Genomic DNA, 13,896 nt, shown 5'->3' with positions numbered 1-13,896 from the left:
AAGGAGGTGGATACACACTCCTTAAGTGCTGCTGCTCACCCCATCCTCACAGTAGCATTTCATTGATAGGAAAGGAACCCTAGAGAGAGTTGAGAAGCTTTATGGAAAACACACAGACTAAGAAAATCTACAGGAGTGCCAAGAGCTGGTGGCACTTCTTAGTATTTGCTCTCTTCCAGCATGTCCCAGTTTTCATCTCCTTACATCTCAATGTTGGGGCTGTACAATGGAAGTGACAGAAGTGCCCGGAGCAATCATTGCTCTGCTCCCCTCTCCCAGGGCTTGGAAAGGCACAGTGCACACTAAGGGGCTGTGACAGACCCTGAGACATCTGGTGGGTTGGCAAGGCAGTGCAGCTCAGACACAGGCATGCAGACAGCCCATATTCTCCAGTAACAACACATTTCTTCAATCACTAATTAATCCTAGCAGATGCCTTCTTAACCTAAGACCAAAATAAGTTGTTTATCTCCCAGGATGCTCTCGAGTCAAAACAGGCTAAAGAGATGACCTGCATTTTAAGTGGGATCCAAGTTAGAGACTGCTGCCCTTCTGTAGAACATCCCACCCAGCTCCAACCCCTGGGCAAAGACATTGCATTAATGCTTGTGCCCCCACATCAGCATCTCTCTGAAGATCAGCTCAAGTGCTGTAGGTTTTGTGATGGGCACAATCAGTAGAAGCCAAAACAGCAGCAAGAGCCCAACTTTCATTCTTATAAATTCTTACCCCAGTAAAAGGATAGGGACTATGTATATCACAGTGATGTGGAAGACAACAACTCTCCCCATCTTCAACAAAACAATACTTACAATGGATTATACAGGCTACTGGTTGGGAAACAAAACTCAGCTCTCAGTCTTTCTAGAAAGAACCACCTGATTTTGGCTTCATCACCTGCTTCTCACCCCCTCCTCTGCAGCTGCCCATTCCTGGCCAGTCAGCCAGATTCCAGCACAAACTTCCAGGCAGAGCAGATCTAGCACAGGTGCCCCAAGACAAGCAAAGCTCTCATTTCTGCTCATCAATAGGGTTCTGCTCCCACGCACAGCTGTACACACTGCTAACAGAAGCTGTCAAGTCAGGGTGCCAGCTGCGATGCTGCTTGTTCAACAGGGGTTATTTTCTGCCTGGATCAGTTCTCCATTCATCACCAGCTCTGCATTCCCAGCATCAGCAGGTCAGCAAAGCAACCCATTAAATACTAAAGGTGCTTGATGTTTTTAATCCAGACATCACAGCTTTCCTATTACCAAGGAAATCTTTGAAGACTTTGACTAGACAGGCAAGCTGTTATAACACCACCTTCCTGGGAATAAACACAGCTGAAGCCTGCACTTCAGCAGCACAACACCAGGGCAAGAACAGAATCCTCCCTTCTTTTAAGAGCCAGTTTCAAATGCCACGTTGTTCATTCTGGAAAGAAGGATTTTGTCTTCTTTATCTCCCTCTAAATAAATAGCAGGGAAGGAAGTAAAACCACCCCTTCTAGCTTAGAGAGGTCAAAGCTTTACTGAATGACCATTCTGGGTTGTCATCACCTACTACCAACACACGAGGTCTCTCTTGGGCTCTTTTTCGACACACTTCTCCGTTAGCATCCCAGCTTCTTAATTAAGTGGTATCTTTCTGCAGACAGTAATTGAATTACAGTCCCTTCAGTCTGTTAAGGCTACAAAACATAAGTGAAAGTTGTCATGCTTTTTATATCAATGATTTGGTGGCAGGGAATTCGATCTAATTAAAGCACAAAATTCAATTACCCGTTTTGTGAAGTACTGTAATTGCAAGACAGTATTTGGAAAACACTGTCAAAATAAGAGCAGCTATTTGTAACACAGACAACAGCAGATCAGCTCAGTAAGCTTACAGACTGGTCCGAAGGCACTCACTAGGAACTCTGCAGCCACCCACCTTCATTTCACTCATGTTAAGGCACAGCAGCACATCGGTTGGTGTCTGGGTATATTTGTAAGACACTTTGCAGTGGAACAGCACATTGAAGTCTGAAAGATGTGCTGAGATCACAAGCCACAGCTCAGTTTCCAGAGCTGCAGGTCTCAGAGGAGCAATACACTTCTTATCTCATGACCATTACAAGCTGTAGGTCACTGAAAGCACATCACAAGGGACATTCACAGCAGAGCACAGCAAATCCAGGCAGGAGCCCATCTCATCTTATGCCAGACAGCTGTCCCTGTGGAAGGCAGCACTGCTGATATCCAGATGCCACAATATATAGATTTTTATTTATTTTTCATTTTTTCCAAGGGGTAAAAAAAATAAATACACTGAATCATTGCCAAAGAAAGGAAAAAATAAGACAAAAACTTGACAAAAATGGACTTTCTGCAAAGTATAAACAGTAAGAGGTCCATCTTTAAGGAAAAAAAGCTCTGACACACCACCAGCTGGGAGCAGCAGCAGCACAAAGTGACAGACCTGCAGCTGCTTTCATGCCCAAGTGGGGAAGATCACACAATAAAACAGCCCTGGAGGGACAGTTCTTCTCTACTGCAGTCCTGTATGTGTAACCTGGGGACAATACTTTACACTGAAGTTGGGGAACTTTAAGAAAGCATTAAGAGTGGAAGCACTCCAGGCATACAAGAGGTTTAATGCTAGTGAAAGCAATTGTAAGTGTAAGGAACGTTCAGAAGAGCCTCAACAAAAGCAGAATTATAGCGATTCAGCACTACAGTGGAAAATAACATGAATCCAAACCTTCAAGCACTGTGTTAAAAAGGATATATTTTCTGCTTCTCTTCATTGTATAACACATCTACCAACTGGATAACATTTTTGTGCCGCAGTCGTCGCAGGAGCTGAATTTCCCTGCAGGAAAAGAAAAGGAAAAACATTACATTTTCAAAGTCTATTTCCTTACTGTGGAATGAAACTAATGTTTGTAAATCACATGAATTGTTACACTTCAGGTTGTATTAGTCCCAGCTGCTTCACTGCAGGTTACCTGTATAAACTCTGAAGGCCTTGTGTGGTCCCGAGCTCCAGGTTAGCCCATAATGATGCTCTCTGGGTGCTGGATACAAGGAGAACCCTCCCCACTAACACTATGCAGCCTCAGGACCCCCAGGCAGGGATCCTGTCCCGCAGAAGACAGAAGATAAACTACAAAACCCAAGGAAGATGCCTTGCCATCCAGGCGCCTTCCCTTGGCAATGGAAATGGACCCCTGGGTGCCATCTCCAAACAGTGGATGTGATCTTTGTCTCCTGCAATTTCGTACTCTACCCCAAACCACCAAATTTCAGTATCTTTTACGCTCAATTCAGCTTGCAGAACCCCACTGCTGCCAGCTGTAAGGAGGAGGAACAGGAGGATCAGGCCAGGCAGGTCGGAGTGCTCCGGCTGGCAGTGCAGGCACTCAGCTCCGCTCCACTGCTCTGCTCCAGGCAGGTCCTGAACCACAAACCAGCTCCTCTTCCTGCCATTACTAAACCCCTTAGAAAAGCAGGGCCACGTTTACCAGCCTGCACTGCTGGAAGCAGCACGGCAAGGAACTCAGAGCACAGCTTCAGAGGAGTGAGCCTCTGCACAAGCACAATGCATAGAGCTCAGATAGCTCCCATCCCTTGCTTGAGCATTTAGACCATCTACACTAATTAGCTGTGGCCAGCAGAATGACTTGGTGCTGCACCATGTCCAACTAGCAAACCAGTAACAGCTCCTCCAAAGAGCAGGACAGAAGCAGGCTTTAAGAATTAGGATATCTGAATAAAAACATGGAATAACAAGGCAAAGCTCGGAAGAGTGTTTAGTTTAAATGGCAGAGCAGATTTGCAAAGTGATGCAGCTGCTCTAATTATAGTAATGACCAAAAGGCCGAAGTGGATTAAATTAGCATAGAACTGCAGCCAGCATTAGCGGAGCTCTAAGAAGTTCCTGCATAATGAAGGGAGATGGCTGAGCTCAGACAGAGCCAAGGAGGGACACAGCAAACACACATTTAAGTAGGACTGATTTCTGCGAAGGCAGAGAGCTTCCAATATTAGGAACACATTTTAAATCCTCATCCCAGCAGCTCATCCCCTGTAACGCCGCTTGAAAGCACAAACACCGATTCCTCCCACCTTTAAAAGCCTGATAAATATTGCATATTTCTGCCATTTCTCCCCCCCCCAAAGGACACCGTGAACCACCAATCCCATACAGCAGCAAAGCACACCCACATCTGGGGCAGGGGCCAAGCAGCCCATTTCCCAGAGGAGATTATTTTTAGCTCCTCTTGCATACTGAAAGGGCAGAGGAATGGAAGCAGCCCAGCCACAGCCACCTCCAATCCCATTTGGTTTTCAGAATTCATCACTTAAATGGACCTCAGTGCTTACTCTGTCAGAAGTTGCCTGTATTTACCTCCACCCCCCCATGCTAACCATAAAGAACACTCCACCCTGCTGCTTTCTTTGCACTTTGCACTGTGATGTTTCAATGACAGGGCTGGGAGGACCCGTGCACTCATCCATGCTTTCCGGACCTCACCAGCTGCTGCAACTTCATCTTCTTGTTCCTTCTGAAAAGCAATATGAAATTTAAATTGCAATCCTTGTTTTTTTGCAGTCAAATCTCCCTCCCAGCAGAGGGGAGGGCTGAAGCAGAGCCAGGTGTTTGGGTGCTTCACTTTGCTACACAAGGCCAAGAGGATGGTAGAGGAAACTGACACCTAACACAACTGATATCACAGCACTGTGCCACCCATCCCACCCCACCCCAGACCTCCCCCATTAGATGGGCAGGTTGGGATGAGTCAGCTTTGAGCCATCTTGGCCTCCAACACACACCCTGCAGCTCACTGCAAGCCCTTCCTTCAGCAGGGCTCTCAATTCACAAGCCCACATCACCACATTGCAGGCCTACTGCACATTTCCAGCCTCAGAAGAATTCTAATGAGCATATATTCAAATCTAAGTAATCACCGAGCATGGTAAGTACAGTACAAGACACTGGGGATATGCATAGAAAGTCCCAAACACTTAATTAAAATGGGAGGCTATTAGCACACAGTTTAATAAAACTTCTATTAAACTATTATTCTTCCACCTTTCTGGCAGTCCTACTGAACTCCTTATTGGCATTAAGTGGAAGCAGCAAATAGCCACAGCACCGGATGGCTCAACAAGCCACCCCATTCTCCCTATGCAGAGACTGAGAGCACACAGATCCCCACACTGAGTTAGGAGATGTGGTGCAGAGTTTAAACTCCAGTTATGAGCATTGAGGCCTTACAGAGCTCTTCTTCCAGGCCAACCTTCCAGATGCAGAACTGGATTATACATGGGGATAGAGAAGAATCATCCCACTTGCTATGATAACCCCATAATGTATTCCAGCCCCAACCCGGAGGTCCCAGAGCTGCATAATAAGACCCACATCCCCAGCCCAGGCTGCAATGCCTGTCCTGTGTGCCCAGTCTGCAGTATGGGTGCAGGCCTGTCCCACCCCCCAGGCAGCTCATTACTCCCTGTGTATTACTTGCTCATGTCATTACTCAAGAGCTGACGGCCTAGGAACTGATTTCTAGGGAATTTCTTGGACAACACACAATTAATAGGAGCTTCGTCTTCACCACTGCAGCAGCAAAGCAGAAACACCCTGGGATAACTGCAGGGGCAATAGGCCATTAATAGAAATCAATTACATCCCTGCCATACAAACCAAGATGGGTTAGAAACCAAGATGGGAGATCAGACTGCTGGAGGAATGGGCTCCATCTTCACAGTTAAGGAAAAAGAAAAACAAAAGGAGGTATTTTGAGACAGAAATAGACATTCAGCCCCACTGCCAGGGGCTCAAACACATTAGCAGCACAATGTGAAGTTAAGCTCAGAGAGGAGGCTCTGCTTCAGATGGGACTCTGTGACCTGCAGCAAAGCAAACAACTCACTGCTCAGGAGTCTCATACCCATAGAGCAGCTGCCTGCATCCTGCCCTGAGAGATCCCTGTGCCTGCACGTACTGCTGGGGTGCTGGCAAGGCAGTGAGCACGGAGCAGCATTTCCATGCCAGGAGAGGAGGCTTTTCATCTTAAAGGGCACCAGTCGAAGTCGGGATGTTTGCAAAGATTACACAGCTCATCACCATCACATCTGACACCCCTCTGCAGATAAGGCCACCAGCAGGACTGCAAGTATCACTCACTAACAGGCATCACATATTTACTAATGAGTGAAGTAATGAGGAACTTTTAACAAAGAATGTGAACCAAATGGTGCTGTTTGCTTCTATGGACTGGGGTTTTTATTACATGCCAACAGCTTGCAGGGTATAAAGCACCCACTAAAGCAGTTGAAGAAAGCCAAATGCCAATGGAGCGTGGCCAAGCAGCGTGACATTAAAAAGGGATCACACAGTGCTTTCCAGCACTACCTGGAAATAAGGCCTTAATGTGGTGACACGTGTTGTTAAATGCCACCATGTGCTTCCCCCCCCCAACCCAACTGACAGGGCAGACAGGAAGGATTTGATGCCCGATCAGCAGCTTCATTCAGAGAGGAGATGGTTCTCACTGCCTATAACAGCAGGGCTGGATGGGTCCGATTAGCTCAGAGTTGTGTAGCAGCAGAGTATGGCTAAAATACAGTATTTTGCCTTTATAAATCCCCACTGATCATAAAGGAAATGAACAGGTGGCCTAAGAGAAGGACAAGGTGACAAGAATAGGAGCTTGAGCCCAAGTAAGCCTTCATTAGGAGGCAACGTTTAAAACCTGCCTCTGTGTTTTGAAGCAAGGCTGAGCCAGCAAAACATCCACAGCCAAACAAAGCAAAACTCAGGTAGTCTGCTGCAATAATTAACCCTAATGAAGGCAAATTAGACATTCTCAGGCACTGTGCATGAATAAAACTTCCACAGGGTTCACTTTGGGACTCAGAACCAGCACCATTGTCCTGACATCAACATCCCCCCTCATGTTTGGAAGTATTTCTTCACTACCAGGAGAAAAAAGTGAAGTCCCAATAAATAAGAAACAATCTCCCTCTTCACAGCAGAGCTCTGGATAGAAGGAAAGGGGCAGGGATGGAACAAGGCGCCCATACCTGTACCAGAAAAACAAGAAACATTTCATTACACATTAACCAGCAGTTCACTCTTATTCTGAACTCAAGCCAGCAAAGGGAGGTCCCGGCGCTGAGCCCTGTGCCTGTTCTGTCACTATGCCTGTCACTGAAGGTTAGAAGGCAAACTCCAGGAGCTGACACAAGGTACAGGACGTGAAGTATCTCACAGCTGAGCTCACGAACTCAAACCAAACTGAGAAACAGAAACAAGACTCTGCTGGGTCAGAGCCCTGAGCTCAGCACGTCGCAGCACAAGAGTCCTCTAAACACCCCCCCCCAAGCCCTCCCTCCTGCTATGAGATAAGCCTGTACAAACCATTGCGGCTGCAGGAGGCTCTCCCCTCCCAGCAGATAAACAGCCATCTCTCAGGGCTGTAATAAACAGCTTGCTGTGGGAAACAGGCTGCGAGGAGGTCTTCGTGTGCAGGGCACAATGCTGCTGAAAGGGAAAGTTCCACCTAACGAGTCCTGCAAATGAAGCATAACACCAGGCTTCTCCCCACAGAATGTTTTAATTAGTTACTTGTGCCCTGACTAATCAGTATGTAACTGGCACTTGGAAAACCTTCCAAGCACAGATCTTGAGTCACTGAAAAGAGGCTGACAAGCCTTGTCTCTATTTTACAGCTGCAGAAATGAACTGAAAAGAGCATTAAATTGCTTCCTAAACTCATTAGCCAGAAGAGAACCCAAGAATAAAAACCCAAGGCTTGGTATGCCCACAATGCATGGGATCGCATCCCAGCACTGACGTGGGTGGCAGCAATCAGTGTGTGAAGAGTTGGAGAGCACAGCCCCTCCTGGGCACACAGACACTGCCCAGAGCTGCTGCACTCCCATTCAGTGCAAGGAGCTGCTCCCAGGACAAGGTTAGGAGCCCTCAGCCACACAGCTGAGGAAGGAGGACATTCCTTAATACCTACACCTTATGATGAAACATTTCCAAAACATAAAGCTGTGTATATATTTACTCACTTTTTCACATTTGCCTCCCCGTTGGGAATCCGGCGTAGCTTCTTCTTCTTCAGAATTTTCACAGCTCTCCTACAGAGGGTTTCAGAGTCCAGCATCTCCTTGACTTTGCCATAAGATCCTTCTCCAAGCAAGTCTCCCATCAAGTACTTGCCAATGAGCTTGGCCCTTTTCCGCCGTGGTTGGTAGATGACTTCAGTCGAGTCGATGCGATGGATAAAAGTGTCCATCCCCACAGACATCAGCTCACTCTCTCCAAACATACCCAGCTGCTGAGGCTCCTGCATATCCATCCTGGATTAAGTTCTTTAACCTGTCTTCCTTAAGCTCTCAGGGTTTTAATCCTGTTTGTTTGTTTTCCAACACTCCCTTTTACTCCTTCTCGAAAAAAAAACATCCAGAAGATTGTACAAACATTAATTAAAAAACAAAAAAACAAAGCCAAAAACAACAGAACAAAACGAACTATGAGCCGCTTCCAGCTCAATTGGATACTAAAAGATCCAGGTCTGCTCCAGTAACGGGTCTCTTAAGAAGAATATATAGCTCTGATCAGATACAATCAGGTTGGGACTCGCTTTGCTCCTGGCTTGGTCCCACCACTAGGGTTCTTTCAAGTCACTTCGGCCTTTGGCTTGGCCCAGTTTGTGAAGGTAAGTGCTAGGTCATCCTGGGGGACCTCAGACCATCACATAAAACAAACCACAGCCAAGTCTCGTTCGTGGCTTTCCATTCCCAGTAAATCACAGGCACCAGCTCCCAGCAGGACGGCGGGGGAAAGCGCTCCTGCCCTGCAGCCTTCACCTTCCAAGCACTAGAGCAGACGTTGGGGGCTTTTTTTTCAGCCGTTTGGAAGCTGGAACCAAGTTTCTTTGAAAGAGTTTTCAGCGACAATTCTAATTTCTTCGCTTTTCACGCCTACAAAAGTTTGAGGCCTTCGGTGCCTATTGAGATCTCCCAGGGGCATCCTTCAGCCACCTGGATTGCGCCTGGCACATGATGTGTCACCGCTGCTGCTGCTCCCAGGGTCAGCGGGTGTTGGACAACCAAACCCCACCGGCAGCCAGCCAAACCCCAGAGCTGCACAGACACAACAGGGAGCACAACAACTCAAGAAGCAACACCCCCCTGTGCCAGCCGCCCCCTGCACCCCATTCCCTACTCAAAGGAAGGAAGTGAATGAAGGGGAACCGACACTTCACGGGTCGCCCCTACAGGTGTCAGCCGGGCCGGAGGTAACAGCACGGACACGGGGATGGAGAGAGGTGACAACAGAAGGCTCTGAACGCTGCTGGGCCGCGAGGACGCTACCGGTACCACCACCGGGCTCCGTGAGCTGGGAGCGGCCCACAACAGGCCCTTCCCCGTGCACCGGCACCGCTGTGTCAGCGTTAGGCCCCACCAACACAGGGAAGGCAGCGGGGCGGCCTATAGGCCTCGTCCTCCCTCCCCGCTACCGGGCCTCAAACCGGGCCGGGCCCCGGCTCCGCTCTCCCTTAGGCGTCCAATCGTCTCACAGCGATCCCCACCGGATACCGTCCCCGCTCTGCCCCCTACGGACTCGCCTCGGGGCCCACTCCAGCCGAACCGCGCCCCTTTATCCCCGTTACCCCCTTCTCCGCCGCCGCCGCATCGCGCACGCCGCCGCCATTTTGTTTACCTCCCGCCCCCGCCCGGCCCCGCCGCGATCCCGCCGTTGCCCCCCCCCCCGGGCCGTGCGCCTCCCTGGCGACCAACGTCCGCTCCCATTGGCTGCCGAGCCGGCCCCGCCTCCGCGAGCTCGCCTTCTGATTGGCTACAATCATGCCACGAGAAGGCGGGGCCCGTTAGGAGGCTTTCGCTTCCGGTTGGTTCACAACCCGCCCTTTCACTCGGGGTGGGGGGTGGCGGCGCGTCGTGATAGGCTGAGAGAGCTGTCAGTCATAGGGGGCGAAGGGTGAAGGGGAAGTGGTTGCTATGGCCTGTTCAGTCGGCCCGGGCGGGGCCTGTTGTACGGCCCGGACGTAAAGGTGCTTAATGGGGCCCTATGGGCTGCTCAGCACAGTGCTGCTGAGCACTGAGCAGCCCAGCAGCCATCAGGCTGAACGTTCTCCGTGCTCTTGGACGTTAATGATGGAAAACGACTCGGTGCTGCCTTTACCTATAGGGTAACACATATATAGGGTACCTATAGGCCTACAGAGGTGAAATGAGGCCTGTATTAGGCTGGAAGGCAGCAGCTGCTTTCTGCTCTACATTGTGTGCTATAAAACTCTGCTTCTGACCAGGAAATAAAGGCAGGAGAGGCTTGAATGAGTCACAAGAGGCTCATGGTTCCCTGCTGCCCATCCTCGTGTTCATGGCAGTGCCCTCCATTCCACACAGCAGCTGGGAAGGACCCAGCTATTGAGCCTCCCACACTGTCAGACCCTGCAGTTACCACAGGTATGTCCTCACAGACTGATATTCTCAAACCAGAGGTGCTGGTAGTGCTGCAGTCACTCTACAGGGTCTGTCATCCTGACCTTTTGGCTGTTTTCTGTCTCACAAAGGTGTTGTTGCTGTCTTTCTCCTTGCTGGATCCTCGCAGCAGCGTCTCAAGAAACACCACAGAGCAGCAAGAGCTGCCACCTCCTGGCCGAGTGCACAGCAGAGCTCATAGACCTGCAGGGCCCCCGTGTGTTCCAGCTTCAGTCTCATGCCCATCACCCTGCGTGTCCCTGCTCTGGAGCTCCTCACATCCACAGCCTTGCAGAGCTTACCTTCAATCAGCTGCTCCCAGAGGCTGTGTCCTTGGGTATGGCATCACCTCCAGCTGTTGGCATCTGCTTTTGGACGATGTTAGAATAAAACGGTTGAAAACATTAGGAAAAGCTTTTCCAGTATGACCCACACGGTGGTTTCCTTGAGATTCCTGTTCACTGGAAGATGTTGAGATTCTTGTTCTTTTGAGTTTTGCACCAAGTGGTGTTTTAATCCCTTCTCCTGGAAATGATTAAGCTCTGTGGGAATCTCTACTTTTATTTAAAGAGTAAGAGCAGTCTGCCAGCATACAGGGCCATACACACAAGTGAACACCAGCAGAACAAAGAGGGAAACCAGCACTGGGCTCCATGAACCCCTCTCCATCTCTGGGCAGCAGGAGCTCAGGGCTGAGGACACCAGACTGAGAATGGATCAGAGAATGCCTGCATAGAAGGACACACAGCTGCCCCAGGACCCACAGCTGTGCATTCTCCTAGCCTATTTAGGGCCCTGTAACACTGTTTCTCCCTGCTTCTCTCATGATAGCGCCTGGCCACATGTGATTTAGTTTGATCTTGGCACAGAGTCCAAAGTGCTGGAAAGCAATCACCCAAATTCTGGTAAGTTCTGTGCTTCCCCTTCCCAAGAGGGCTGAGTTCCCAGCAGCAACAAAGACAGAATCAATTGGAAAACATCCACACCAAAGAACCCCAGACAGGAGCAGCTCCCACTGCATCCAGCAGCTCCAATCTGGGCTGCATCAGCTGCACTCTGCTCCCAGGAGACTCCCAAAGGAAGGGGCTCCCCAGGCCTGAGGGGACTTTGCAGATCCCCATCCCAAACCCCCAGAGCTGTGGATCCACATCTGTGCTGTCCCTTGCTAAAGCTGTAGGGCAGCACGGACCCAGGGTACCCCAACCCAGCGGAAAGTCAGGGGATTTCCAAGCTGTGGGAAGAAACAGGAACTTAGTGCACGCAATGTGGCCAAGCTCACCCTTGTGAGCAGCGACCCTTTAGCATGCATACAAGCTGGATCAGGGCCCTGATATTCATGTTTCTGATCCTGTTCCCCCAGGACATGCTGCCCCCCTATAGGTCCAGCTGCTTGGGAAAGGCTTTTGGGGAAGGCAGAGCATTTCATAGGGATGCTGTTTGGGATTACAGACAAAAGTGCTTGGCATGAAGCTCATCACTGCCTGAAGAAGGGGCTTTGCTGCACCCTAAGAACTCACAGGGGGCTTTGCTATGTCTCATACAGCACCAAGACAATCTCATAGAGGCATATGTGAGTCCTTATCCAGAGGTTATTAGGATAGATGTGAGTCCTTATCCTTATCCAGAGGTCATTAGGATAGTTTTCAATGTTCTCTTTATCCTAAGGGAGCTTCTAGGGGTGGGGAGGGGGCTGTAGAGTCATCAGCTTCATGCTTGAAATGGGAATTGGGGTGAGAAGTGGATCCGTGCTGCTTCTTCCAGCCTTTGTTTTATTCTTATCTCTATCACACTAAACAAATCGCTTTAAAATAAGGGATTTGAACCCATGCAAACGCATGTTCTGAGATGCCAATGCAAAAATAGCCTTATCTGGAGTGTTTCTTTACGTGACCCCGTGGGGGATTTATTTCTTCACGTTGTCCTGGGGTTGAACCGGGGCAAAGATCCAATAAAAACAATTAAAACAGCCCTATAGGAATAATAGGGAGGCAGCGGGGCGGGGGTGCGGCCTACTCCTCCTCCTCCCCCCGGAGCCCCCGGCCCCAGGGTGGCGCCCTCCGCCCACTTCCGCCCGGAAGTCCGTGTCCCTCCCACAACATGGCGGCCTCTGAGTGCAAGCCGGAAGGTGGCGGTGGCCGCCGGGCAGGAGCCTGAGCCCTCTGTGTAGGTAAAGACTATGGGTACGGGGTGTTGGATCCTTATGGAGCTCTGGTTTGAGGCGGGTGGAAGGCTCAGGCCTTGGGGGTGTTGTGGGGATGTAGGGCTGTTCATCTGCTTCCATTGGGTGGGCGCTGGTTTGTGTGCGGTGGGTCAGATATGAGGGGAAAATCCTTTATGGGAAGCTTTGACAGCTTGGAGATGGGGTGTCCTATACGTGAATGTAGGACCTGGGCAGTCCGAGGTGGTGGGCAGCACCCAGCACACAGAGGAGGTCTATAGGAGCCCTATGGATTGCTCTATTTGAAGTAAAGGGGCCTCAGAGTGCTTCGTTTCCCAATGGCAGTCCCCTTTCCAAACCGAAAGCCAACCTTATTGCCCTATTAGCCCTATGGATTGCTCTATTTGAGGTAAAGGGGCCGCACAGTGCTTCGTTTCCCAATGGCAGTCTCCTTTCCAAACCGAAAGCCAACCTTATTGCCCTATTATCCCTATGGATTGCTCTATTTGAGGTATAGGGACCTCAAAGTGCTTCGTTTCCCAATGGCAGTCTCCTTTCCAAACTGAAAGCCAACCTTATTGCTGCATACAGCCCGGTGCTGAGAAGGGAACCTTGCTGTGTTCTCACTTCTACACTTAATTCAGTCACTTTTGAATCGAGCGCTGCTAAAATGTACTTAGAAACCATCAGCACAACCTCAAAGCCCGTGTCTGCCTGTTGTGGTGTGGTTCTTAATGGTCCAATTAAGAGCTTGTGCCAGCAGGCTCTTAACTCCGATGCTGTTAGCAGTCACCTACATACCCACTTCTTAGTGTAATTAATTACTGATGCAGTGTTTGAGAAAGAGCTCTGTCCTCAGAAGTAACCATAAATATCAGTGTAAGAGGGCTCAATCCTACTGTGAGTTAATGTGCTTCGTTTACAAGTGAAATAAGATGGTCCTTTGGAGGGTGGGTTCAGCACTGGGATCCTGGAGGGGTTTTTCTGGTCTGTGCGCTGCAATGGTTGTAAATATGGACAAAAAGATACAGGCTGTGTGTTGTGGTTTTTTGTGAGTTATTCGTGTTGTTTGAATTGTTGAGCACTGAGTGGACGCTGCTAAACTGAGCAGCAGCAGCAGCCTTTGGGAAGTGCTTCAGTGGAGAATCAAGTACCTTTGCTAGTTAGGATACCAGCTGCAGGCTTCAGGAGCCTGAATTCTGGCTTTATATCTGTTCTTTGATGATGGTTATCCATTCAGTTGGTCTGTGA

At 49.4% G+C, this 13,896-nt stretch overlaps 2 protein-coding genes across 11 annotated transcripts in view; one reads left to right on the top strand and one right to left on the bottom strand.

The window, feature by feature from the left end:
- Nucleotides 1–9,723, bottom strand: part of STK11 (serine/threonine kinase 11) — a 31,266-nt gene extending 21,543 nt beyond the window's left edge. For all 4 annotated transcript variants that reach the window (XR_014935045.1, XR_014935046.1, XM_015886330.3 and 1 more), the window contains exons 1-2: nucleotides 8,052–9,723; nucleotides 2,752–2,835 (exon numbers count right to left, since the gene is read on the bottom strand). Coding sequence is in view for 2 of the 4 variants with exons in the window: in XM_015886330.3 (XP_015741816.1) it covers nucleotides 2,752–2,835; nucleotides 8,052–8,341 (374 nt within the window). In the remaining 2 variants the exon portion in view is untranslated. The remainder of the gene's footprint in view (nucleotides 1–2,751; nucleotides 2,836–8,051) is intronic.
- Nucleotides 9,724–9,973: 250 nt separating this feature from the next.
- Nucleotides 9,974–13,896, top strand: part of SBNO2 (strawberry notch homolog 2) — a 51,653-nt gene continuing 47,730 nt past the window's right edge. For 3 of the 7 annotated variants that reach the window (XR_014935040.1, XM_015886273.3, XM_015886263.3), the window contains exons 1-2: nucleotides 9,974–10,472; nucleotides 10,580–11,392. The gene's annotated coding sequence lies outside the window, so the exon portion shown is untranslated. Of the gene's footprint in view, nucleotides 10,473–10,579; nucleotides 11,393–12,554; nucleotides 12,655–13,896 lie in introns of those variants that run through there. The other 4 variants (XM_015886267.3, XM_015886268.3, XM_085517707.1 and 1 more) reach the window with 4 other exon arrangements.

The sequence above is a fragment of the Coturnix japonica genome, chromosome 16 (genome assembly GCF_054131305.1).
Source record: "Coturnix japonica strain WE chromosome 16, WE-NBRP24, whole genome shotgun sequence".
In the NCBI taxonomy this organism is placed as follows: Eukaryota; Metazoa; Chordata; class Aves; order Galliformes; family Phasianidae; genus Coturnix; species Coturnix japonica.
The sequence above is the reverse complement of the archived record's forward strand: the minus strand, read 5'-3'. Positions and strand labels throughout refer to the sequence as shown.